Source organism: Olea europaea, chromosome 11 (assembly GCF_002742605.1).
Source record: "Olea europaea var. sylvestris chromosome 11, O_europaea_v1, whole genome shotgun sequence".
Classification (NCBI taxonomy): domain Eukaryota; kingdom Viridiplantae; phylum Streptophyta; class Magnoliopsida; order Lamiales; family Oleaceae; genus Olea; species Olea europaea.
The window spans coordinates 34,880,983-34,908,039 of NC_036247.1; the positions used below are offsets into that span (position 1 = coordinate 34,880,983).

General features: G+C 33.6%; 2 protein-coding genes across 2 annotated transcripts; one reads left to right on the forward strand and one right to left on the reverse strand.

Annotated features, from left to right (window-relative positions):
- Nucleotides 1–16,055: 16,055 nt before the first annotated feature.
- On the forward strand, nt 16,056–19,455 carry LOC111404785 (protein FAR1-RELATED SEQUENCE 5-like). The gene is made up of 4 exons (XM_023033543.1): nt 16,056–16,068; nt 16,507–18,650; nt 18,728–18,865; nt 19,369–19,455. The coding sequence occupies exons 1-4, from the start codon at nt 16,056–16,058 to the stop codon at nt 19,453–19,455; spliced, it is 2,382 nt and encodes a 793-aa protein (XP_022889311.1).
- Nucleotides 19,456–22,653: 3,198 nt separating this feature from the next.
- LOC111404205 (prefoldin subunit 1) lies at nt 22,654–26,009 on the reverse strand. The gene is made up of 5 exons (XM_023032977.1): nt 25,865–26,009; nt 25,714–25,767; nt 25,501–25,613; nt 25,336–25,420; nt 22,654–22,941 (listed from the first exon to the last, which is right to left on the reverse strand). The coding sequence occupies exons 1-5, from the start codon at nt 25,886–25,888 to the stop codon at nt 22,831–22,833; spliced, it is 387 nt and encodes a 128-aa protein (XP_022888745.1). The 5' UTR covers nt 25,889–26,009; the 3' UTR covers nt 22,654–22,830.
- Between the last annotated feature and the right edge of the window lie 1,048 nt (nt 26,010–27,057).

Below are 27,057 nucleotides of genomic sequence, written 5' to 3' on the forward strand. Positions count from 1 at the left end.
AGTTCTTGTTTACACTTATATTTAACTATGTTCAATACATTATTATAATGTCGAAAGGCAAACCGTGGATTAAAACCGAACCGAACCAAACCGTAAATTATGATTTGGTTTGAATAATTAAATAATTTGAGTTGGTTTGAAAAAATTTCAAACCGCTAAAAATGGTCTGAATTGAAAATATAGCACAAACCGTCCAAATCGAATCCCACTCACCCGTGGGTGAACTTAGCTGTGGGCAAGTCGGCAAAAGAAAAGTCAAACGAGGGTAAAAAGGTAATCCGGATCTCCATAAATACAAAGCTGAAAGCTTCGCCGCCTAACAAAAGAAAAAGGTAATCCGGATCTCCATAACTTCGCCGCCTAACAAAAGAAAAAAAAGCTCAGTGTTGGGTTCAACCTTTTTTTAGAAAAGAAAGCTCAGTGAGGAAGAATGAGGGGAGAGGAAGCTTGGGAATTTCTTAAGGGTGGTTACCTCTTCCTTTTGCCCAATGATTTCTCCATCAACAAATCGATAACAACCCTTCAAATGTATATATATATGTATGTATAATCTCTCTCAAACAAGGGCTAAAAGAGTAGAGATGGGAAAATTGCACTGCGGTACCAAACCTATTGATATCTCTGTCAATCTCCACTGCAATATTTGGAGTAACTGTTGGCAAATAAAGAGGCTGTGATGATTTTTCTTTAAGTCTTCTGAGCTAATGAATCGGGGAAAGAGATAAACTGACCCGTATCTTGGCGAGGCAATCCGGACGGCGTGTGATTTGAGGTTTTTTATACTCTCTCTCTTGCGCACGCAACTGATGATTTGCAGCCATGGCGGGTACGCCTTTCTCTTTGTCCGATCAAAATACAGATCTGAGCCACAAGATATTCTTTTTTAGGGATTCAGATTTCGATGGGTAGCTGTAGTGAAATTGGTTTCACAAGTTCCTTTTTCCCATTTATTTAAACAAAGTATCTATTTCTGGGAAATGGATGGTAATTAATTTATTTTTTCTTTTTTTCTTTATTATTATTATTATTATTTTATTATTATTATTATTATTTTTTACTTTGATATCGGCATATTTATTTTTTCATTTTTAAGTATTTTATTGGGTAGCTGTAATTTTTTTTGTGTGATTTTCCAATTTAATTTAATGAAACAGCTTTTGTTTACTTCTGGAAAATAGTGGAGGATTTATTTATTTTTATTGTTTAGCGGTGTTGAATTGGACAAATGTGCCAGTTTGATGATACTGTAAATTTGCTAGAAAGTGCAAAACTTTTAAATGTGAATAATAAAATTAATATCATACATGTCTCGAGTGTAATGGGGTGCAAGTGGTTCGGTTAATCGATTTTTAAACAAAATCGTTTAAAATAATTTGGGAAAATTTAGATTTAGTCAAATTATTTAAAATGTTTAAGATTTTTTCAAACCTTAATTTAAAAGTGTGGTTCGGCTTTCAATGGCGATTTATACGCTTTAGGGTACCTTTAATTGTAAGTATGGAATTTGCATGGAAATAAAATACATTCAATTGTCTCGAATTTATTTGTATGAAAATTGTTAATTAAATATATTTGATTAATTTAATTTTTAACATAGAAAATATTACATTTGTTCGATTTTTATTTGTGGGTAGATAAGAGAGTTTGAAAAGATGAGGGATAGAAAGAGAGTGAATTTTTTGAAAAACAAAATTATTTTTTTTGATTTTGAGAAAAATATAATTATACGGTTAAAAATAGAAAAATATTTTTCATGTAAAAAATATCAATTAAACAGTATAAAAGTAGGAATTTGAGTGAAAAAATATATTTTTCATGAAAAATATTGATAATTAAACATACCTTTAGAAGTGACAAAAATTCTTGTTGGGCTTGATCCCTTGAGACCAGCCTCGAAGAGGATAAGAATTCCCCACTTATAATTTGGGTTGCCATCATTTTTATTATAAAAATTGAAAAATAAAATAAAATTACCTAATAAGGTTTATCATGAAAATCATTAAAAAACAATCGACAGTGAAGAGTAGTAATGGGAAATTATGTATAAATAATAAATACACTCATTCAAATCTTACAATGGAGGCCCTACCTAATGTGATGGAAAAAATTAATTCTAATTGGTCCCCAGGGCATATCTCCAAGTGGTAAAAGGGGAGGGTGGAGAAATTCAGCTTTGCTTGAGGCTGCTACGTCGAGGGTTCGAATCCTGAAATATGGATTTGGCTCTTGGGTAAGTGCAAGTATACAAGCAGCCTTCCACCCTGTACCCTTGAAGGCATAACCTGCGATTTACCTTCCTCACGATGCTCCATGGTAGGGGTGGTGGTGGACCCTTAAGGTTAGGGTTTAACCTTTTTAAAAATTAATTCTAATTGAATTAATGGCGTCCAAACAGGCTTAGCCCTTATTTGATCTCCATTTTTTCAAAATACATTTTTCTCTTTTTTTTTTTTGCAACCACACATTCCTCAATAAATAATATTATATGTAAATTCAAATTTTTTATTTTATTTTTTAACCACACATTCTCTATTAATTTATTATTAAAAAATGCACTCTTGAAAAATAATGTGGCTCAAACAAGCCTTTCATGTTATTGATTATTAAATGTTTTCATACTTTATCAATGATTATAAAAAATAAATAAATAAAAAATATTCTCTCTCCCTCTCAATTTAAAAATAAAAATAAAGTCACAATAAAATCTAGTATCATGAATTTTTTACTTCTGAATGCTTGCGGCATGAACACCGAGTTCCTGTTTGACGACCATTATTTGAAATTATTTTTTCTATATACTTATTTTCAATCATATATTCACACAATAAAATATTTTATATTTATATTCAAAACTTTTTTTTATTACTATACATTTTCTTAAAAATCATTAATCAAAAATATATATTTTTTTCCTAATAATAGCCGGCTAAAAATGACAAGAGGATTTGGACTTCGGCGTGTGCCAGGTGGATTGATCGGTAATGGGATATGAAATTAGGGTATTATTGGTGTTTTTTAATGTATCTCCGGCCCATGTTAGGCAATCATAATATTTTTGTTACATTTTACCGCTGCCACATCAGAAATAAAAGGTTAGTAATTTATCGCCAATTTAAGAATTTTTTTCTATGAAAAATAATAAATAACTTTCTGAGTTTCAATTTACAAAAATTGGCATCCCACATTTGTGATTATAAACATTTTTTTTTTTACATATAATTAATTTTTTCTTGTAAAATAATTATTTTATAGGGGTAAAATGTTGAAATTAATTGACAATAAATGATTAAAAAATAGCTTTTTTTTTTATAGTGTGATAAAAATTAAATGTGCTGAATAAAAGTTTTAATTTGAGCTTGGGAAAACATAGTACAGAAAATATTCTGAATTTTAAGATCAGAAAATTTCATTTTGTTTTATATCAATCGGTTAATAAATAATTAATTTCGAACAGATTTAAGAAACCCAGAATGAGGGAGATAGAAATCCGAGTTCAAAATAAAAGGAACAAGTAAAATCCAAATCATAAACCAACATCCTTGATCACAAAATCAATTCACGAGCAGACTTATGTTCAGATCTCAATTTTACATTTTCAGTATCTTTTTTTTTTTTTTTTGGGGTAACCACCCTTAAGAAATCCATTCCTCTCTAAGATTTAGCCTCATTCTTAAACTTACTGAATATTGATACATTCGGCTGCTATTTATAGTTCACTTGCGCCGAACCCTAGTAAAGACTAAGTCGGGAAATGCCCTCAAAGGAAGAATGAGGGAAGAGGAGAAGATTGGGACCCAATGATTTTTTTTTTTTCATTTAAAAAATTACTTAAAAAAAACATTTTTCACCCTACATAGTACATACTCCTCTGTTCCCAATTAAAAATTAGAAGAAAATAAAAAAACTAAGATATCGAGAATTACCAGGATACCCCTTCCATCCTCTCTCCTGATAGTTGGGTTGGCTGCAAAAAAGTAGTCAAAGCGAGGGTAAAAAGGACATCGGGTCGCTATAAATAAGAAAGCTTCAGCCACAGACTAAAAGCTTGAGCTTAGAAGGGAAGAATGAGGGGAGAGGAAGATTGGGAATTTCTTAAGGGTGGTTACGCCTTCCTCTTTACCCTATGATTTCTCCATAAAAATTCACTAACAACCCTTGAATCGACGCATTTCTGTCTGTCTATATATATATATACACATTAGAAATGCACGAAGAGAGAAAGAGAAAATGAAAAATTGGAAATTAGCGCTTAACGTCCCAAACCTATTCGTAAGTGTGTGTCAACCACTCTTTGTTTCAGTGACTGGTAATGTTTCCGAGTTCAATAATGGGGGCTGTGATGATATTTCTTCAATCTTCTGAGCTTGTGAATCGGGCAAAGAGATGACCCGACCCGTATCTTGGCTGGGCAACCCGAATGGCGTGTGATTTGAGGGTTTTTAAACTCTCTATTGCACTTGCAACCGGAGATTTGCAGCCATGGCGTGGCCGCCGTTCTCATGTCCGACTTTAAACAGATCTGAGCCTCAAAACTATTTTTAGCACAATTATTTATCACTTTTTTCTTTCAAGGGATATGTTTATCACTTTTTTTTTTTTATTAAAATTATTTATCACTTTTACCCAACCCTTTTTGAAAGATACAAAAACAGAGCATATAGTGTTTAAAATAATTAACTTTTTTCTATTGTTTCAGTTTGTATTGCGCTGTAATATATATAGCTTTTACACGTAACAAAGTAGGGATATGTAAGGAAAACAAGACGTTTAAACATTTGAATTAATTAAAATTAAAATTGAATCAAGAAAATCAAATAAGAATCAGTACTTGATTTGTTGACTAGATTAGTAAATACTTTTAACATGTATCATTTTGTTCCGTTCGTTTAATTAATTTTAACAAAAATTAATAAAAATATGGTTAAAAAACTGTGAATTTTACAAAATATGCAATTAAATTTAATGATTGACTTTAATTTAGATCAAAACTTAAATTTTAGTCCTTATTTGGTCCTCATTAATACTAAATTTCATTTTATTCTTCTATTTTCAATTACACGATTTTCTATAAAATAATATTATACGTAAATTAAAATTTTTTATTCCTTTTCAACTACTCATTATTCAAAAGAAATATTATTTAATCCATTTTAATTCGAAAAAATGAAGGCCAAACGAGTGCTTAATTGCTGACAAATAGAAGCCTAGAGATACCTTTAATTGGATATATTTTTGTTCAATTTTGTTAGTTGTACAATTGAAATTGATAATCCCTATTGACAATATCCCTACATTATATGAGAAGGGGCTCACAATTTTTTTTATTCATTGTGTGCTCCCTCTTAAGTGTGCAATTGTTGTACATGTAGCATTACCTATTTTTGTCAGGTCAAAGAGTGTTCTGAATTACTACAAAACCCCTTCCATTCCAACTCTTTTTAACAATTGGCAAGGAACAAAAAAAGTAGTGAAACAAAGCCTGCCTATATTATTTGGATTTATAACGAGAGACTAATATATTTTTAAAAAAATGAATGGTTGTAAAAAAATGAATTTTTTTTTTTGTTTTCATAAAATATTATTTTATTGAAAATTGAATGATTGTAAATAGGAAAAAGAAAATTTTAAATTAAATTGATGAATTTTAAAGGAAGTCAAACGAGGACAAAGATAAAAAGGAAATAACAAATGTTCTTCACTTATTCCGCAAAATCACAAGCTCAGAAATGAAGAATAAGGGGAGAGGGAGATTGGGAAATCCTACTTCTCCTATTTCTTTGCCTTTTTATCGGCAGTTGTAATATTTTCCTACTATTTTCCTGTGTCAATGGATTGACGTTATTTTGCCATTATCGTAATGGAACTATATAATTCCTTTTCAGATACATAGACAAAAAGATAAGCTGCAAAATCCGTGCCTGTATTATTTAGCTTAAACAAGCAAAATTTCCTTCACTCTAGAAAGAAGTAAATCCAAGATCTATGATAAAATAAAAAATAAAAAAATTCATATGAAAGCAGAAATTGGAGGCTCAGATTCGCCTTTTATCATCAGAAGAGACAAATGGCTAACCCGCCATGGCTGCAGAAATCAGTTTGATTTATGAGAGCCATCTCATAAATAATCTAATTTCGCCACGCCAAGATACAGGTTTGCTCGAAATCTGATCTTTTAATTGAAAAAATCATCACAGCCTCAAAATAAAGGGAAAATTGCAGCATTGGTCTCCAATCCAAGTCACTGGGAAGAGATCTGTATTGATCTTGATGAACTGACAAGGGTTGTTGAGATTTTGTTGTAAGATCATCGGCCGCTGGATGCATTTGAGGGGTAACAACCCTAGAAGACTCCCTTCCTCGCTGCATAAACCAGTAGCCTCATTCTTAAACTAATGAGATTTTGGAAATTTCAAGGAAATTGGTTTGTGATTTATAGTCGGTTTTAAGAGGTGCACTTGTTTGCCTTTTTTAACCCGGCGTATTAGTCGTAGAGTAGGGTGATACTCTCAGGGTATAGTGGTAATTTCAGGGGCAATATTGCCTAGTTGAAAAAAAAAAAAGAAAAAAAAGCTAACGATGGAATCATCTTACAGGCGAAACCAACGACAAATTACAAACTAACGTCTATGATTTAACTTATTCGATATATATTATTTTTTGCTAAATGTGATTTTAAATGAATAAACTGGAAGAATCGATTTATATGATCAAAAAATTAACGTGACTTGATTTGAAAAAAGGGATAATTACGTAAAAACATAGGTTTAAAGATCACTTCTCAACACCAAGGGAGATTAATTTTAAATTTCAACATTCAGGTGCATTAGATTTTAATAATTATAATTAATAAAAAATTAATTAAACCTATTCTACGTAACACCCAGCCACGCCACCCCCATTTCATTCCCAATTTCAAACCCTAACCATCTTTCACCTTCTCTCTATCCTGTCTCTCTCTATCAATTTCTCTACAGTCGCCCTCTCATCCAACCATCTACTTTTTTCTAGCGCCACTCGCCGTTGCTTGCAGAAGCAATGGTTTCTCTTGCGAGTTGCAACACCTCTACTTCTGCTCAAAGCGCTCGACGCCATAAATGAGGTTGTGGTGTGGAAATGGGCAGAAGTGATGGAGTAGTGGCGGCGAGTAATTCTCTCTCCAGCGGTGGTGAAGTGGTGATCATTTCGGCTGTAGTTCTCTCTTTTCAGATTTGGTATTCATGTTTTTCTTCATACATTTTTTTTTTGCCTCTGTGCAGGTGATGGTGGGTTGTTCAGTGGCTGTAGATTGATGTATGGGTGGGTGGTGATGGTGGTGGAGGTGGTGGTTGTGGTACAGGTGTTACCATGCTGGCAGTGGCGATGACGGTGACGATGCATCAAGGTTGTAGTGGTGCCAGTTGTTGTTGGTTTTTATCGTTGGTTGTTGTGGTCGTGTGGTGCAGGTGGCGATGGTGGGTTTTCTCGGTAGTGTGGTGTAGGCAACAATGGTGGTGATTTTTTTTTATTATATTGCAAGCAACGGAGGCCCCTTTGTTCTATTATTGATGTTTGATGGTGTGGTGCAACAGGTAGTGTGCTAGTGGAATTTTTTTTTTTGTTGGTGATTGTTGTTGTGTGGTGCAGGGAGCAGTTGTGTGGTGTTTGTTTTTTTGTTATTAATGATGTTGGTGGTTGTAGTGGTGTGGTGTAGGCGATGGTTATATGGTGGTCGTATTTTGTTGTTGTTGTTGTGACTGCTTGTGACCAGACTTGTGTTAATTGTGACTTGGTTATAGATCGTAATTAATTGTAGTTCACTAGTCACGGGTCACTGTTATTTTGTATAGGTCACAAAATAATATAAACGGGTCACAGATTAAAATTGACAGGTAATAGGTCACGTTATGTGGAGTCACAGATCAAATTTACCAGTCACATTTTATGTTACAAGTCACATAACAATTTAGGTCAAAAATCATATTAAATATCGCCTATTAAAAAACAAAAAGAAAAAGTACGTTGGAGCGGTCCTTAAGGTCACAGATTTGAGTTCACGAGTCACTGTCATTTTATATAGTCTCAAATCAATATAAAGGGTCACAAATCAATATTAATAGGTCACATGTCACGTTTTATAAAGTCACAGATCAAATTTACAGATCACATTTTATGTTATGAGTCACAGGTATTCACGAGTCAAAAGTCAAATTTCATACGTTATAATGTGCACATGTCACAGATCTAATAGAAGTGGTTAGATGTCATTGAAAAAGAAATAAAAGAAAAAAAAACTGTGACCTGTAAATTTTTCGAATTTGTGACCAATGAATAAAATATATAAATTTTTTGATTAGATTTGTAACCTATAAATCTTTTATTTGTTACAAAAAATAATTTGTATTCAATTAATTCAATAATTTGTTATAAAATTATACAAATTAATTCAATAGTGTGCGATCAAAATTTATTTCTTACTTTTGAAATTGATCATATGCATAGGTCATAGATTTAATAGAACTGGTCACAAGTCTCAAATTTAATGAAATCAGTCACAGATTATTGCTTTAAAAAAAAAGGTATGATGTCAGTTATTGAAATGATCGTCGGAGCAATCGTCGGGAGGTTGTCGAAATTATCGCCGAAGTGGTCGTCGAAACTGGAACTGTCACCGGACATGGGGTGTGGGTCATCGGAATTTTCGCCTGAGCCGGAGTAGTCACTGGAGAAGTTGTCGAAGGTGGGTGTGTGTCGCCGAAATTGTCACTGCAGTAGTCGCTAGAGAAAGGATGGGGTGGAGAGAGAGAAAATTGTTTGAATTTAAATTTTAGAATTTGGCGGGATGGGGTGCGAGGGGTGGAGTGGGGTGGGGTATTAATTATATTATATTTTTATTAAATATTTAATAATTTCATTTACGATTTTAGAAAAAATTTAAGAAATTTGTTAAGTTTGAAATATGATTTTTATATGTAGGATTTATGTGATCTTCCCTTGAAAAAATTTCAAACCATTTTAAAATGTTTTATTGGAAAATTTGCCATGAATCGAATCTATGATCAACCTAACATTTCTAATGGCCATGAATGTTAATAGAGAAAATTAAAGGAAATCAAGTTTTCAAAATTCCACAATAAAGTAATTGAGTAATGTTACTACAACAATTACTCTACGTGTTATACACAAGCAATTATTTAATACATTAATGTGGAGTTTTTTATTGACTCATGCATTAAATAACCATCCATTATTTTTTTTCTAAAAATATTTTTTATATTTATTTTTATTTTATTCAAAATTCCATTGACTAATATTGGAAAAACTTCTCAAACCTCACACTCTTTATCAACGTTAATGTGGAGTTTTTTATTGACTCATGCATTAAATGACCATTCGTTATTTTTATTCTAAAAATATTTTTTATATTTATTTTTATTTTATTCAAAATTCCATTGACTAATATTTGAAGAACTTCTCAAACCTCACACTCTTTATCAACGTTAATGTGGAGTTTTTTATTAACTCATGCATTAAATAATCACCCATTATTTTTACTCTAAAATATTTTTAATATTTATTTTTATTTTAATCAAAATTCCATTGACTAATATTGGAAGAACTTCACAAACCTCACACTCTTTATCAAACAAGGAATTACCTCCCGATCGAAACCCATCTTATAGTCTATTGTATATTTTATAGCATTCTCGCATAATGTTAGAATCTAATGAAATAATAATAATAATAATAATCGGAATTTGAAAACAAAATGTTTAAATAGAAAAATAGGGAAAGCAGGCTCAGATCAGTTATTCGATCGGACAAAAGAAAAAAACCTCGCCATGGCTGCAGATTACCGGTTGCATATGAAAAGGAAAATCCAAATCACATACCGTCCGGGTTGCCACGCCAAGATACGGGTCGGATTATCTCAAAGTCCGATCTAAGCTCGGAAGATTGAAGAAACATCATCGCTGCCTTATAATTTGAGGATCAAACTGGTAACCATTCATTCTGTATTGTAAATCATTTATAAATTCTTCTCAAACAGAGGCTAAATACGGATCTACAAAAAAAACTGATTTTTATCCAAACCAAACAGGGGCTTAAACTACTCCTCGTAACAAGGTTGAATTGTTAAGAGGAAGCCAAAGCAAATATTTCTTGTAGAGGGCTGTTAATTTTGGTTTCTGGGGCGAAATCATCGGCCATAAAGAGAAGAGAAGGGTAACCACCCTTGAAGAATTCCCAATCTCTCTGCGAACCTCATTCTTCCCTTCCAAGCTGCTAACACTTCAATGGCCTTTATCTCTCAATTTATACTGCCCCCAATGTTACAATTTTACCCTTGTCGTGTGCTATTTTACTGACTTACACAACAGTTTGATGGTTGCAAAAGGACATAGTTGTGACTGTGATTTCAGTCCACAACACCGATTGGAGGACGTGTTTGTTTAACAGTGACCTTTTTTGAGACTTGAAATTAATTTGGAGTTGGCTATTCAAAATTCTGTCCAGCACTATCGTTTCTGTTTGGCTCCATTTTGTGGAAATGAAAATGGGTGAAATAATATTTTAAAAAAAAAATAAATGGTTGAAAAAGAAGAAAAAATTTAAAATTTACGTATAATATTATTTTATGAGAAATTATGTGGTCGAAAATAAGAGAGAGAGAAATGAAATGTAAAAGAATATAAATTAATGGAGGTCAAACGAAGGCTTAATTTATAATTTTTATTATTCTGGGGTACATCGCCTATCACATAAATTGATAATTATCTTTGATGAAGATAAATAGTACTATTATATGATATATCATATATGGATTACGAATAGTTATAGCAAATTCTCCCATGCTTTTAGTGAACTTCATATTAAGCGTTGAATTGATTTAAATTAAAATTTATTATTATTTGTCAAATAAGTCAAATTTATGAATAGGAAGAATAACCCCAGTTAATACCTTGACCTAATAATTCAACATTTTTTCAAAATCAAAATTAATTCAACCACCAGTATGGCCTCTTTAGTTCTCCATAGAAACTTTAAAAATTCAATCGTCATAAAGATGAACAGTCATTCTTAGAATACAAACAGTCTTTCTCAATATTATTGAGGTTCTTAAATCTTTCAGTATAAATTACTCTCCATTCATCAGTTCCAAGACAACAAATAATAATCGAGATTGAAAATAAAAACCAATATATGTATTGCTCATGTCAATTGCAATGATCCTTGGGGTATTACAAAATTTATGAGCTTCTTGGATACAAATAAGAGAACATGTTAATCTTCGAACTGTCAATAACTCTCAGCTCATTTATCGTCCACGTGAGCAATTGGGCAACCATTTTTACTTTTATAAATAGACTTAGAAAAAGTAGGAGAAACAGGATGAGTAGGGATGGCAACGGTTCGGTTCGGCCAAAATCATCACCGAACCGTTAAATTTTTTGACATACCATAACCGCACCATAACCATGTAAATTGGTTCGGTTCGGTTCATATCTCGATTCGACTCTGTTTGGTTCAGTTAATAACCACGAAAGAAATTATTTTTTATAGGTCCATTCGTCAAATTGATATAAAACAATTTATGAAAAGAGTGTCAATGAAAACAAAAACACAGTATTCCAAAGGAAAATGCAAATATTATCCCAAATTCCAATTGCAAAATACAAATTTAATAAACAATATTATGAATATAACAATACTAAACTTTTCTTTCATTTTTTATTCTTGTGCATTATAGATACTTTATTCATGCTCAATAATTCAAAAGTTTCAACCTTAACTCGTATTTAATCTTCATTCTTCCTCACAACCCTTACTAGCAGAGTTTAGTACTCAAAATTGATTCCTATATAGTAAATAAGAAATGTAAGCAGAGAATATAACGATACTATCTAATCCAGAATGGTTTTAACTAAGATTTAAATAAAAAAATGTACATCTTCGTCAATTTCCTTATCACTATATATTGTCATCCCTAATAAAAGAATATTTTTTTTCAAACGGGTATTCGGTTCGGTTTCGGTTCGACGGCATAAATACCACACCCGCACCGCCATGAACCAGTTCATTAAAATCAAATATCATATCTGCCTCATTACACCATCGGTTCGATTTTTTCGCCCCATTCGATTCGGTTAACCGCGGTTTCGATTTTAACGGTTCAAATTGCCATCTCTATGACAGGACCTTTTTCCAGGATTTGATTTGACAGTTTTTGATTGGCAATTCTCTATTTAATTTTTCTTTCAACAGCCAATGAAAATATGTCAAGTATATGTCTATCAAAAAGCATTGTCAATGAGCCTATTTTTCTAGCAAAATTGAATAGACTTTATCTCCAACTCTTTCAATCACGTCTACTTCAACGTTCAAGTCACTTATCAATTCGTCACGTCAGATCTGTCAACATTCATTGTCAAAACTACTTGTTTGAGTAGCTCAATTCCAAATAATAATATCCTAAGGGTTAAGGACATGGCCAAACTGTCCTTGGATAAGCCCAAGCAAATCATGGGTCAATTGCAAACGAGCTGAGTCGCCAAGCCCACGACTGCTCAACCCAATTAACACAGCAAGGTCAACACTGTTCCAAATTTTTTATTTAAATTTCTTAAATTTTATCTGACTAGTTACATCCACCAAAAACTGAAAACGAAAAAAATTTGAATTCTTTATATAAAGTAATTAGTAATTAGACAAGTCATGGAACTTAAAAGTCATAAAATTCGAAAATAATTCTACACAAAAATTCAACAAACACAATCAGTATAATATTTTTCCAGATTTTCTTTTTTTTAAATGTAGATATTGCCGGCAGTGCCGAAGTGGGTAAGTCTTGATGTAGTAAATAAGTTGAGGCTCAGATCTGTTATTGTCGGACGAGAGAAAGTCCAATCCGCCATGGCTGCAAATCACCGGTTGCATGTGATCAGAAAAATCACATGCCATCCGTGTTGCCTCGCCAAGTTACGGGGCCGATCGTCTCGTTGTCCGACTCATAAGCTCAGAGGAATCAAGAAACATCGTCACAGCCACTTTATTTACTTCAAAACATACCGCTAAATAATAGCATTACTCAAAACTCATAATCTCAAAAGCTTTGCCAAGTAGGGAAAATACTTGAAGGGTAAATTTCATTCGCAGTCACCAAACTTGGAAGAGCGGAATGTGGAAAAAGTTTTGTAAAAACCCTAAACCATAACCCATTACATATAGTACCCAAACAATGGCTGAATCTCTGTCTCTTTCTCTCTATATACACATAGATTTGAGATTTCCATATGTATGTATGTATGTTAAAGGGTTGTTAGTGAGTTGTTGATAGATGAATCATTGGCGAAGAGGAAGGGGTAACAACCCTTAACAAATCCCCAATCTTCTCCCCTCATTCTACCCTCTGAGCTTAACCTGTTGCCTGACTGCTGAAGGGCTTGTTACTTACACCCTGTTTGGCCCCCATTACCTGAAAATGGTAATGGGGGGAATAGTATTTTTTAGAAAAATGAGTGGTTGAAAAAGAAGGTAAAGTTTTCGATTTACGTGTAATATTATTTTATAGAAGATTGTATGGTTGAAAATAAGAGAGAGAAAAATGGAATGTAATGTAATTTAATTTAATGTTAATCAAACAGGGGCTTAATGAGATCCAGATTACCTTTTTACCCCCATCTGATTACATTTTTTGCTGCCAGCTGTCCAGCAATTAGGGGATCTTGTATGGTAAATAAAACTCTATATGACGAAAAGCACGAAAATAAAAAAAATAAAAAAAAATGTTATTATTATTATTATTATTATTATTATTACTATTATTATTAGATTTTGCTATTTGTACACCTGATTTGGGGTGTCCACAACAAATAAAAAAATTGTGGCCCTCCCTATTACGAGGGGCCTGTACATCGAGGTGTCAGACTGGCAATTGACACTAGAGTTTTCAATTTGGCTTGTCAGCTCGACTCGGGCTCAGTTCGGCTCGAGGCTCTGTAGAACTGAGCTCGAACCCTCTAGGAGCCTCGAGCCACACGGATCAGCTCGTGATTAGTGGACTCTTAAAATAATTGTAAAAATGAAGCTACAGAGAGCTGCATGATGCCTGCAAAAGGTAACAACACGCTGCCTTCTACATTATTATTAAAAAAAAAAAAAAGAATGTGAGCTTTCTTGGCTCGATAGAATCCGAGCTGAAAGTTTAAGTTAAATCTAGATTTTTTTGCCGAATAAAAACTTGGCTTGGGCCAAAAAAAACCCCTAACTATTTTGCACAAGCTGAGCTCAAGCTTCAAGTTTTAAGTTGGGAGCTGGTTTGACACGGCACACTTATATCCCCTATTGACACATAGCAAAAGCCCATTATTATGAGTAAAAAAAATAAAATTGAGGCTCGAATATGTTTTTGTGTCAGGCAAGAGGACGGTTGCGCCATGACTGAAAAATCACAAGCTGCAAGTGAGAAAGAAGAATAATCCCAATAGTCAAATGCCACTTGGGTTGCCCCGCCAATATGTTTTTGTGTCAGGCAAGAGGACGGTTGCGCCATGACTGAAAAATCACAAGCTGCAAGTGAGAAAGAAGAATAATCCCAATAGTCAAATGCCACTTGGGTTGCCCCGCCAAGATACAAATAATCTAACACTTTATTGCCTTGTCAATAAAGTATCATATTGACTACCCAATTTCATTTGTAAATGAAGTTATCAGATGGCTTGACTAAAACTAAGTATGAAGTTAAGTGACTATGATGAAATAAAATTAAATTGGATTGCTAATGTAAGTATGAAATTGAATGGCCATTGGTGGATTTAACCTTCACAAACTCTTAAAAGTCACTTAATTTAAGAATATAAGCTTAGCCAAACATATGCTCAAGCCTCCGTTTGCGAAGAATTTATAAATAGCCTAATTTAATGTATTCGCATTTCGAACAACAGAGCATCGCCAAAAGCAGCATGTGTGTAACAGAGAGCAAGAAGAGCTGACGAAAAAGAGTAGCCACAGGAATTCCTTTCTATATGCCACACTTAAGGGTTGTTAAGAGGTTTCGAGTTAATTAAAGGATGAAATCATTGGGTAAAAGGAAGAGGCAACAACACTTGAGAAACTCCTAATCTCTCTTTACCCTCAATTCTTTCCACCTGAGCTTAACCCAAATTTCACTGGTGAAGGTTGTTATTTTTATTCTCCCCAAATTCTAGTTTAACCCTCATTTCATTTGACTCCCATTTTACCGTTTATGGTTGAGGGTGCTATTTTGATTCCAACTTACTTTACATTGTCCGTGTGTATTAGCTCCCCTGTGACAGAATTTCTTTTGAAAAAAAATTATTTTTTGAATAGTAAAATTTGGTAGAATTTGTAGTTTAAAAAAAAAAAAAAAAAAGTAAAATTTGGTAGAATTTGTAGTTTTAAAAAAAAAAAAAAAAAGATTTACGTGGAGAATATTTATTATGATTATGTATAGTTGAAAATTAATTAGTGAAAAAAGGAATGATTGTCAAACAAAAGCTTGCAGTACCTCAATCTGTCAGTGCGTAAAAGAAGATTTTTTGCTTTAGAAAAAAGTTAGGCCTGGTACACTTCACGTGCACTGTATAGCCCCTGTTTGGCTCCATTATTTTTTAGGAAAATGCTATACAACCATAACACTTGACACAATGCCTGACCAAATGATGTGGAAAGTGGGAAAATTGAATTTTTAAAAAAATACCACAAATCCAAATTTAAAACCACACGCAACAGTCTGACTTCATTTATTACTTTCAGGTTTCAGCCATTTCACCCCATCCCCGCGAAAAATAAAAAACCCGCCCATTCGTCCACAGTATTCTCCCCCAAATTGCAAGAAACTAATTTAGCAAAAAACTTAAATCCCTTCAACGGCTGTGTCAACCTTTCTCTGGCTCCCATCGTCTAACTTCCGGTCACACATTGGACTACGACCTCCGAGCAGAGGAAGGATATATTTTGTACGAACCAAAAAGCCCAAAATTTTTGTTTTGGCTGCTAGCTCAAATTAACGACCCATTTGTTCATCAACACCTGACCATTGTTGTTCAGTTGTAGAAATGTCAGGAAAAGGTATTATTCATCTTTCTAACAATGTGAAATTTCTAAAGTGTATGGTAATTTCTTTTGAGGAGAAATGTCTTAGTTGAATATTCGAAATGTTGCTTGTTTTATTCATCAACACCTGGCCCGTGGTTAAATATTCGAAATATATTGGTTCTTTTATGGATGGTAATTTTTTAGGGGAAAATGTCGTCGAAATCGCGACCATCGTGACATGACAATCCTTTATTAAACTGGTCGAAATCTATTTTTTTATGAAGGACGTGACTTTATGATTCACTGCTAAATTGGATGGCATCTCGCAATGTGGGTGTGAACAAGTATACTCTAACCATAATTCGTTTGAGTGTGCATGAAATTTTATAACTAACAATGACTGAGTACTATATACTAAATATGAAATTATTTCATTGGGAGTTGTTTTAACATTATCATGGATTGTTGCAGGAAAAGAAACTATTGAAGCTGTGGACGACATTATTTTGGTGGAGTCCGATAATGAGAATGTTACGGACAATATGAAATTACAGGGTGATGTAATGTTAGGCGGAGATGGTGCGATTGTGCCTGAGGTAGGCATGAAGTTCAAAGATGAGAATGAGATATTCGAATTTTACAAAAAATATGCATATGGTGTCGGTTTTCCAGTTAGAAAAAGGAATTCTGGAAAGGATGATAATGGAGTTTTAAGATATGTTACATTTGTTTGTAGCCAAGAAGGGAAAAGATTTAGTAATACAAGTGGTTGTTTGAAGCCACAAGCAACCATTCAGAGTGGATGCAATGCCCGGTTGACTGCATGTTCAGATATGTGTGGGATTTGGAGAATTAATACAGTACATCTCGACCACAACCATAAAATTAGTCCTTCAAAGTCTAGGCTATATAGATGCAATAGAGAATTGAGTGCTCATGTTAAACGACGACTTGAAGTAAATGATATGGCAGGAATTTTATTGCACAAAAGTTACAACTCTGCAGTTGTTGAAGCAGGAGGATATGAGAATATGACTTGTGTGGAAAAGGATTGTCGGAACTATGTTGAAAAGACAAGGCGATTAAGACTTGGAGAAGGAGACGCAACAGCAATACAATCGTACTTCTCGAATATGCAAGCACAGGGCTCAGGATTTTACTTTAATATAGATCTAGACGAAGAATGTCGGTTGAAGAATATTTTTTGGGCAGATAATAGGAGTAGGCAAGCATATAAGGAGTTCGGTGATGTTGTTACCTTTGACACTACATATCTTACTAATAAATATGACATGCCTTTTGCTCCTTTTGTTGGGGTGAATCATCATGGACAATCAATACTTCTTGGATGTGGTTTGGTGTCAAACGAGGATACAAATACATTTGTCTGGCTCTTTAGGACATGGTTGCAGTGCATGCACGGTCAAGCTCCAAATGGGATAATTACTGATCAAGACAGGGCAATGCAAAATACAATTCAGATAGTATTTCCCAATACGAAACATAGATGGTGTCTGTGGCACATATTGAAAAAGTTGCCAGAAAAGTTTGGATACCACGAGGACAAAGATTCAATTTTTTCTACTATACACGGATTGGTGTATGATTCTCAAGTTGTTGAAGATTTTGAACAGGGTTGGAGAGTGATGATTGAATCATATAATTTGCATGATAATGAATGGTTGTCTGGATTGTACGAGAATAGAGATCGTTGGGTTCCTTGCTACCTGAAGACTACTTTTTGGGCGGGCATGTCAACAACTCAACGAAGTGAGAGTATGAATGCATTTTTTGATGGGTATGTACATTCAAAAACCTCATTGAAGCAATTTGTTGAACAATACGAACGAGCATTGAGAAGTAAGGTCGAGAAAGAGTTCCAAGCAGATTTCAAGTCTTTCTCGCAAATGGTACCGTGTGCAACAAGGTATAAGATGGAGAAGCAATTCCAGAGAGTTTACACTATTACAAAATTTAAGGAAGTGCAAGATGAGTTCACTGGTAAGGTTTATTGTGACCTGATATCTTCTTCTGATGGATGTTTCGGGACGACGTATGAGGTACTCGAGGATATCATATATGACGAGCGTACTAAGAAAAAAATATTTTCCGTCTCATTTCATCGAGAAAATTGTGAAATCATTTGCAGTTGCCACTTATTTGAGTTTCGAGGAATACTTTGCAAGCATGCAATCGCAGTATTGATTCGTAATAATGTCCAATCACTGCCGGATTGTTATATATTACGGAGATGGCGGAGAGACGTGAGTAGAGCCTATACAAGGGTCGTAGTGAACTACAATGGGTTGGTTAGTACTCCTGAACAGTTGAGGTATGATAAAATGTGTCAATCATTTGCCTCATTAGCAAACATGGTTGCGGATGATGAAGTTGAGTCTGGTGCTATAGTGGAGTGGATCGAAGATCAGTGTAAAAAGCGATTGATGTCGAGTAATGTCCTATCCCCGCATATTACTCTAATAGATTCTGAGTGTGGAACATCACAGGGGAGTGGTAACAGCAACATACGGGATCCTGTATGTGCGAATCGAAAGGGCCCACCTAAGAAATTGCGTAATAAGAGCGCATTGGAATCGAGTTCAAATAAAGGGAAGGTATTTCTCAAATTTTTGTTACATAATACATTTATTATTGAATTTATATAGTGGATAATAAGACATCTTCTATGTAGGGTGGTTCGAAATCAATGAAAGAAAAGGGGGCAAAGGCACGGCCCAGTAATCTAAGGGACAGTGAACCCATCATTCATGCAACTCAACAATCACAACATTCCATGCCGATACCGTTATCGTATTCTCAACTCCTAACGGTTAGCAAGTTTTCCTTATTTAATTTCCTCGATACATTACCGTTGTCCTAATATTGTTATTTCATATAGGGTGGAAACCAAAGTCTTCAATTTATGCAACACTTACAATCCCCAACTTTCATCGATCCGTTTTCGAGAAATGTTATATTCAATCCTCAAGGTAATAAAGTGGTCGAGTATATGTATTTGTAATCCATAGTCTTTGTAGTTTGTGTACTAAATCTATTTCGTAATGTACAGTATGTAACCCAATGCTGTATTATTTTCAACGTGAACCGGACAAGGATGGAGAAAATCTATGATAGTGGATGAACAAGAATGCCATACGAGTTGATGAAAAGAATGACAAGAGAAGTTGGCTTCGAAAAATTTTATAAATTTGCAGTTTCTACCGTGTTGTGTCTACCTTGGCTTTGAAATGATTTATAACTTGTTTGTTTGTAGACTATATCCAGTTTCTTCTTTGCTTAAGAGATGTATGTTATACATTTTATGCATTCCAGGGATTTGCAAAATCTGTGTATAGCTTAGGCAGTATTACGAGGCGTGTTCCTCACACAATTGAGGGGATGCCTACAAAAACTGCATGATTCCACTTGGGGTGGTCCTCAATTGGGTTTAGTTAAACCATGATTCCACATTTTAATTTATTGGCGTAATCAAAAAGTTGGAATGGTCATCCATACCCTAATTGCATGCAAGACATTTCTCTGAATATTAGTCTACATCCTGCTTACTTACATAGTACAATAAAGACAATAACAAGCCCGAATCTTAAAAACTGAATAGATCAGAGAGCACATACTATAAATGGGAATGCACTACACACTCACTAAAAAGCTAAAAGAAAATTCTCATCATGGGTCTTGGCTCTCGCACACATCTTTTATGTTATAAAAGAGTTTCAATTAAGCTATTCTTCATGGAACAATACCCCAGCGCCTGCGCGAGATTCGGCAGTAGCCTGATCTATGACCTATTGAACATATTCATACATAAGTGCCTAAGACTTTAATTCATACTAAAGCTATATAACTCAAGCCGACTCCTTTCCTTTCTTATCCCCTTCTGCACAAGCTCTTCCAGTGCGTATCATTACGATGCAAGAAATCTTTACACTTTCCTGCCATTGGAATATGCCAGAGAACAAATGAAAATATTATTAATCAACTAAAAAACTTTACAGGTATGGTTAAACTAGGAAAACTGAAAACTTGATTTGAGCTTTAACTCAAACTGGGGACGGTGCATTCAAAAAAATGGCTACAATCTGAAATTTTATCGATGCATAAAATTTAGCGTTCACAAAACCTCTTTTTTGCTACAATTTGAATTTTATCCCTATTAGAAAATATATTCTTCATCCACATTTCCACAGCCTTATCTTCTTCTACCCTACATCTCACAACAACCCATTTCAACTTTCCCTTTCTGGAGTAGTTAGTGAAATTATCAAAAAAAAATTTCAATCAAGTGCATTTCTTTTTTGAACAACAAATGCCCAAAACAAGAAGGAAAATTATTACAGATTTCGTACAGAAAGGAAAATGAAATCATTCAATTAGTGAGAAGTGCATTTCTTTTATGAACAACAAATGCCCAAAACAAGAAGGGAATTTTTAACAGATTTCATAAAGAAAGGGAAAAAATCATTCTCTTCATGAGACGCAAGTTCTAAAAAATCATTCAAAACTTACAGTACCTATTTTGCTCGGAGGTCGTAGTCCAATGTGTGACCAGAGGTTGGACGATACGAGCTGAAGAATGGCTGGAGAAAGGTTGACACTGCCGTTTGAAGGGATATAAGTTTTTCCTGAATTGGTTTCTTGCAATTTGGGGGGAGAATACTGTGGACGGGCTGGGTTTTTGATTTTTCGCTGGTGGTGGGGTGAAATGGGTGAGGGGTAATAAATGAAGTTGGGGTTGCGTGTGGTTTTAAATTTGGAATTGTGGTATTTTTTTAAAATTCAATTTTCCCACTTTCCACGTCATTTGGTCAGGCATTGTGTCAAGTGTTATGGTTGTATAGCATTTTCCTATTTTTTATTACATCAAATTAAAATTTTCTCTTTCCTATTTTTAATCATACAATCTTCAATAAAATAATATTAAACGTAAATCAAAAAATTTTTAACCATTCATTTTTTAAAAAAATACTATTCATCTCATTATAATCTACAAGTAATGGGGCTCAAACGACCCCAATCCCCATAGTGTATATTGTGGGTTAATGTTTTCTCCCCACAATAAAAGGAAGCTCCATCCTATTTTCTCTAACAAGCATGCTGCATGTGCACCCGTGCCAGATAACACACATGCATGGGTCCCAACCTAATTTTTTATTTTTTGCCCCATATGGGACCAACCCCGACAGTTAGGGATAATAAGACTTCTGTTAGGAAAGGAAATGCTCGGTTCCCTTTCTCTAAACCTCCAAATAATCTCTCCCCTCAAAATCTCCAGAAGTAAGATTGATATAATAAGTGTTTAAATCCTAACAGTATTGATGATTTAACATATGATTTTATCAAGTCAAAATTAAATAAGAAGCATAATTACGTCCTCATTTGATCCTCATTAATTTTCATTTTATTTTTAAAAAACAAAATTTAAAAAAAAAAGGGACGAAGAATACTTGTAGGGGCGGAAAATTAGAAAAGAAAAATGGGGAAATTATTCTCCTAAAAAGATATTAGTTGAATTCTTAATTAAACGTAGAAATTAAATTGAGGCTCAGATCTATTCGTTTGATCGATCAGGCAAGCAAGGAGAATATAACCGCGCCATGGCTGCATAATCCCCGGTTGCATAAAATCAAATGCCATCCGGGTTGCCCCACCAAGATACGGGTCATTCATCTCAAAGCCTGACTCTTCCAACTTAGGAGGATCAAAATCATCGTCACAGCCTCTCTGCATAATCAGATCGATAAGATTACCAAACTCGCTCATCGCTCTCTCTCTCTCTCCATCTCTGTGTGTGTGGTTGGAATTATAGTGGAATCGAATCCAAGAATAATTGGGTAAATATATTTCCATTTTCCACAGATAACATTTGCTGTTTCTAATTTCTCAAGGGCTGTTGTCAATTTTTGGGTGGAAATCTTCGGTTTCAGAGATAGGGGCAACCACCCTTACAGAATTCCCACTCTCTCCGTAAACCTCGTTCTTCACTCCCAAGCAGCTAACCCTAAATTCTGCCTTAGCTTTTAATTCATATTATGATACCCCACGCTTCCTAATTTACCCCTTCGTGCCCCATTTTGCCGACCAGGAGAATCCTTGGGATAGTAAACAAAAGGATATATTGGTAATTTCGCATTTACAACAATTTTTGTTAGTATGATGAAGTCTTTAGAGTATGATGACTAGTTATTAAAATCTTGCTTCAATCAGTTATTCGATGAAACTCACAATTTTTATCAACTGTTCAATTATTCAGATGTAGTGCTAATCTTTAGTCGAGAGGGTTTTTAATCAGATGTAAATTTTGCGATTCTAACAAGCACCAGCCTGTAGGTTTTAGTAGACATCAGTACGATGGTAGGATGTTGTGACTCAAAGCAAAGACGGGGGAAGTACTATTAACAACCATCTCACTCGTTGGTCCTTTTGACCGTCTCATTCTGCTGAGACGGCACTCTTTTTTTTGGTTCTCCTGTGTGGTGTTGGAAGTTGTTTCATCTGATATCAACTTCGAACCCGGCAGACTCCTCCACCGGGTTTTGGAGTTCATCGAAAGCAACGAATCATGCTCAACATTTCAGAATTATCAAGAATCCTTGCTAATGTCTGAACTGCACAATCACGATGATATAGAATCACTGAACATATATCCTCTGGAGGATTTAAAGACTGAAAATGGGTACCAACTTGCAAACCAAGTTAAAACTCGTCACAATTTCCTTAAAATGTAAAGAAGTGAAAATCAAATACAAACAGACGAGACGAAGAATTTCACAGAGCTTATACAGACATGGACATTATCTGACGAGCAAGTCCGGGATCTTGTTGTAAAAGCTCCCTCAGGTTCGTCTCCACCTCGGCCATCTGCTTCTCTAAGTACTCCTTTGACGTCTGTCCAACGGCAACAAAACATGTAAGTTCCCAAACGGGACCAATGCTCATTACAGATCATTCGTACAAACACGTATATAAATTTGCTACTAAAACCGAAGAACCCCAAAGGGGAAGACCAAACAGAACAACCCCCGTTTGTCTTATTTCAAAACTCCATTTTTTTTTTTCACTCTCATTTTCAACTACATTTTCTCACGACAAACTATCTTATAAGTAAACCCAAAATTTTTCTTACTTTTCACCTATACATTCTTCAAAAATTCACCATTCCAACACTCATTTTTCTACTTAAATGATAGATAAACAGGGGCTAAAATAGTGCCTAAATAAGCATAAAAGGATATATCTTCCCGTTGCACTTCTTTTCGTCTAGCAATAGAATGGTATTCTAATCTCCAGTTCTACCAGTCTCCAGGTTCCAAATTTTTATCATCGGCAAACTGGATGAAGTTGTTACTCACATGGTGTAAAAATAATGCTAAAGTGAGTCCATCCTTGTCAATTTTAAGTTTCACTTGAACATGCCAAGTAACAAGCAGCAGCATAATGAGTGATTAAAAAAATTGGGAGTAAGTGAAATGGAAAAAGTCTGATTCAAGTTATTTGATATGATAAAACTGTAGGCAAACGGTTCAGGTTGCAACTGAAAACATAAATTTTGATTTCTTATTAAAAAAAAAATGATACATAGAGATAATAACAGTTAACAGTAACAATTTTTGATCATATCAGACAGGCAGGAACTTGATGTGCATACAAAAAGACGTAACCATTAAAATTTTCCTTGAAATAAAGAGTTTCAAAGTGGAAGCGAATGAATAGTCCAAGGGTTTTCAAAAGAACCAAATCTGCTTAGCTACCATTAGACTTTCATCATATTTGTAGAATTCCCTCACAATTTCATTTTCGCCAAGTAGCAAATTGCAATTTTCACACACACTCAGGAAATTAATTAATCATTGAAGCATTTTTCATTTCTGTGAACAGTCAAAACTAATGTAAGAAAATATGTATAACTTCATGTCAACTTTGTTTTACATCTACTATATGCACTTTTGGTTGTATGAACTTTATATATTGTTGACAACAGTAATAAAAAGTACAATCCAAAGTTATCCAAGTAAAACAAACAGTCATTCCACATACTCAGAAGATTTCACTTGCAAAATGTAAAATCATAGCTAAAAAATAGTAGTTATTCATTGAAAAATAACTAAGCGAAATTAAATAGTATAAAAATAAAGCTATATAGTTTATAAATACATAATTTTAAACTTTTCCAAGTGACATGTCCCCAAAATCTTGGTGTCCTACTTCTCTGAATTGATTTTCCACATCCATTTCTTTTTGAATTAATTCTCTAATGCGTCTAGGTGTCATAAACAACTATTACAAAGACAGATACTGGTGTATGACACATAAATCTGTCCATAACTCAAGTTCAATTGATAATTAAATTTATCGGCAGATAAAGTGATGAGTAAAGAAAATGTTCATCAACTGAAGACATGAATAAATCATCAACGCTATATCTATCGATAAACGTACCTTACTATTGAATATTTATCACTAGGAATTAGTTTTAAAAATACACCATAAAAAATATGGAGAAATATTAAAACAATGCAGTCATTGATAAAAATAAAAAAAGGATCAATAAAACATATTTTGAATCAATTACATATCTGAATAAAGTAAAAATGACTGTTTGTGTGCAATATATAGTTGAATTATGTATAGCAAGACTAATATAAATTTAAAAGTAATTTGCAAAACCTTGCTTATGAATGAATTCAAAATTCGAATTTGTTCCTCTCTATAATATTTATCTAAAGAACATGTATCATAAATAATTTTTCTGTGATATTGTAACTAAAAATTGCAGCTATAATTATTCAATGAGAATATTAAGGGTGTTGTCATTCTCTGTATTGTACACTGTTTTTCATGCAGTTAACACATCAATTTCTTTGAAATGTGACTTTTCAAATTAACTGTCAAAAATCATAATATCAGATTTGCAAAACAATTTGCATCCCATTTTTGAAAATGAAAAAAATTTCGGACTTCAATTTCACATAAAGAAACTCTTCCTTGGAGTTTGTTTCTAGTTAGTACCTAATTACATATCACATTATCATTAAAAGTAATATGAGTAACCAACAACGAACGAATGTTCACTTAAAACATACAACTACTTGCAATTTGATATGTTGATGTTGATTAAATAATATCGGACTTGTTAGTATAAATTAGACAAGTGAATTTACAAGCTAATCCCAGTTTGTTTTAGATTACTTAACATATTTATGTTAATTAAGTTCTTTTATTAAAAAAAAAAAATCTAAAAACTAAATCTTTGCATAATCAAAACAAGAAATCTAAACAGACCTGCAAAGAAGCAAGAGCAGCTTCACTATCCTTGAGCTTTTGTTCTTGTTCTTCCACTAAAACTGACTTGGGTTCCAAAACAAATCTGCCCCACATAAACTTTACATCAATTTACACAATTTCATCCCACGTATCAAAATACAAATGGGTTATCGAAAAACTCACGTTCGGCCGATGGATTTATACGTATTTGTATCATCGGATAATGGTTTGAGCTCCTCCAAGGTTAAATACGCTCTTTTCTTTTCTCCTTCTTTATTTCGCATCTGATTCTGAACCTACACAAATATGCCCAAATAATAACACAAATATTCAATTCTCAGTACTAAAGAGAAATTATCATTATATAATACAATAACCGTGAGTTCATATACTAACCTGCTTCAGTTTTCCGGTTGTCTCGATCATGCGACCTTGGATTTCAAGAAATGCCTACAAAATCAAACAATAATGTGAACTCAATTTCGAGAAATAGAAATGAAAATCATAAAATTGGGAGTTGAATAAAAAAGGAAATTTGTATACTCACGCTTCTGTTTGCTTCATCTGCCATTTTCTTAGCTCCTTAATTCCACTTTTCTCACCGTCAGCTTCTGCAAGAAGGTATTGTACTGCCCTAATTTTCCTGCGTTTGTCGATTGAAGTCTTGGGCTTGGGCCTGGGGTGAAGTGGACGCCGTTAGGTTAAAATAAAAGCACAGAAATAGCACTAAATATTTTGACAATTTTTTGTGAGACACAACTCTAGAGCTAGATTGATTAGAGTTGAGTTTATATCAAAAATAAGTTTTATTTCCGTAGATATATTTGAACCCTTTTTCTCTCTTTTCGACTTTCATTTCTTTTTGACTAACACGTATTTTTCTTTTATTTACAAATAATAACAAGACTATCTTTTTCTTGATAACATATTGACTTTCATTTAACAAAATATTTTACCATTGGTACCTCCATATTTGATTTTTTTTCCTTCTTGACTAATACTATTTTCGAAGTAATTATCAACTAATAAACGTATCTTGTGCAAAGAATATGCTAATGGGCCGAAAACCTTGACTTATAGCATGTAAGAAGTACTCGACGAGGAAAGAATAAGCATCATTACATCAATAACAATTTGTAACCATGAACTGTATTTTACTCTATTCAAACTAATAAAGTGAGAACTGTAATTGAAAAAACAAAAGAACTAACGTGAAATAAGGAAGTGCTTTTAATACAGTCCTTCACATGATCTTCGAGATGAAGTATTGCCCTCTACTGGGTGTTGAAGTCTGCTACTAAGCAATAGGGATGGGCAAAATCTAATCCAAACCGTTCAATCTGATGAATCCAAACGTTTTTTTAAGTTCAATTGGGTTGAAAAATTATATTTGAGATTGTGTTGGATTGAATTTTGGTTTATGATTTAAAATCCAACCTAGCTAGATGAATTAAGAAAATTAATATCTAAGACCAAAAAAAAAAAACTGAAGTATAATAGTAAAAATATAAGGACTTATAATTTATAAACGTTCATTTTCTTTATATATATTGATTCACATGAACTTTATGTACAAATGAAATGTTATTTAACAATAAAGTAAAAACTAAGAACATGATGATGAAATGAATAAATCATTGGGGAAAAAAAAACCTTTAATAAATTTTAAATTTGTTTATACATTATTTTTCAAAAATAAAAAAATATCCTTAAATAAGTTTTAAAAAAACAAAGATTTTC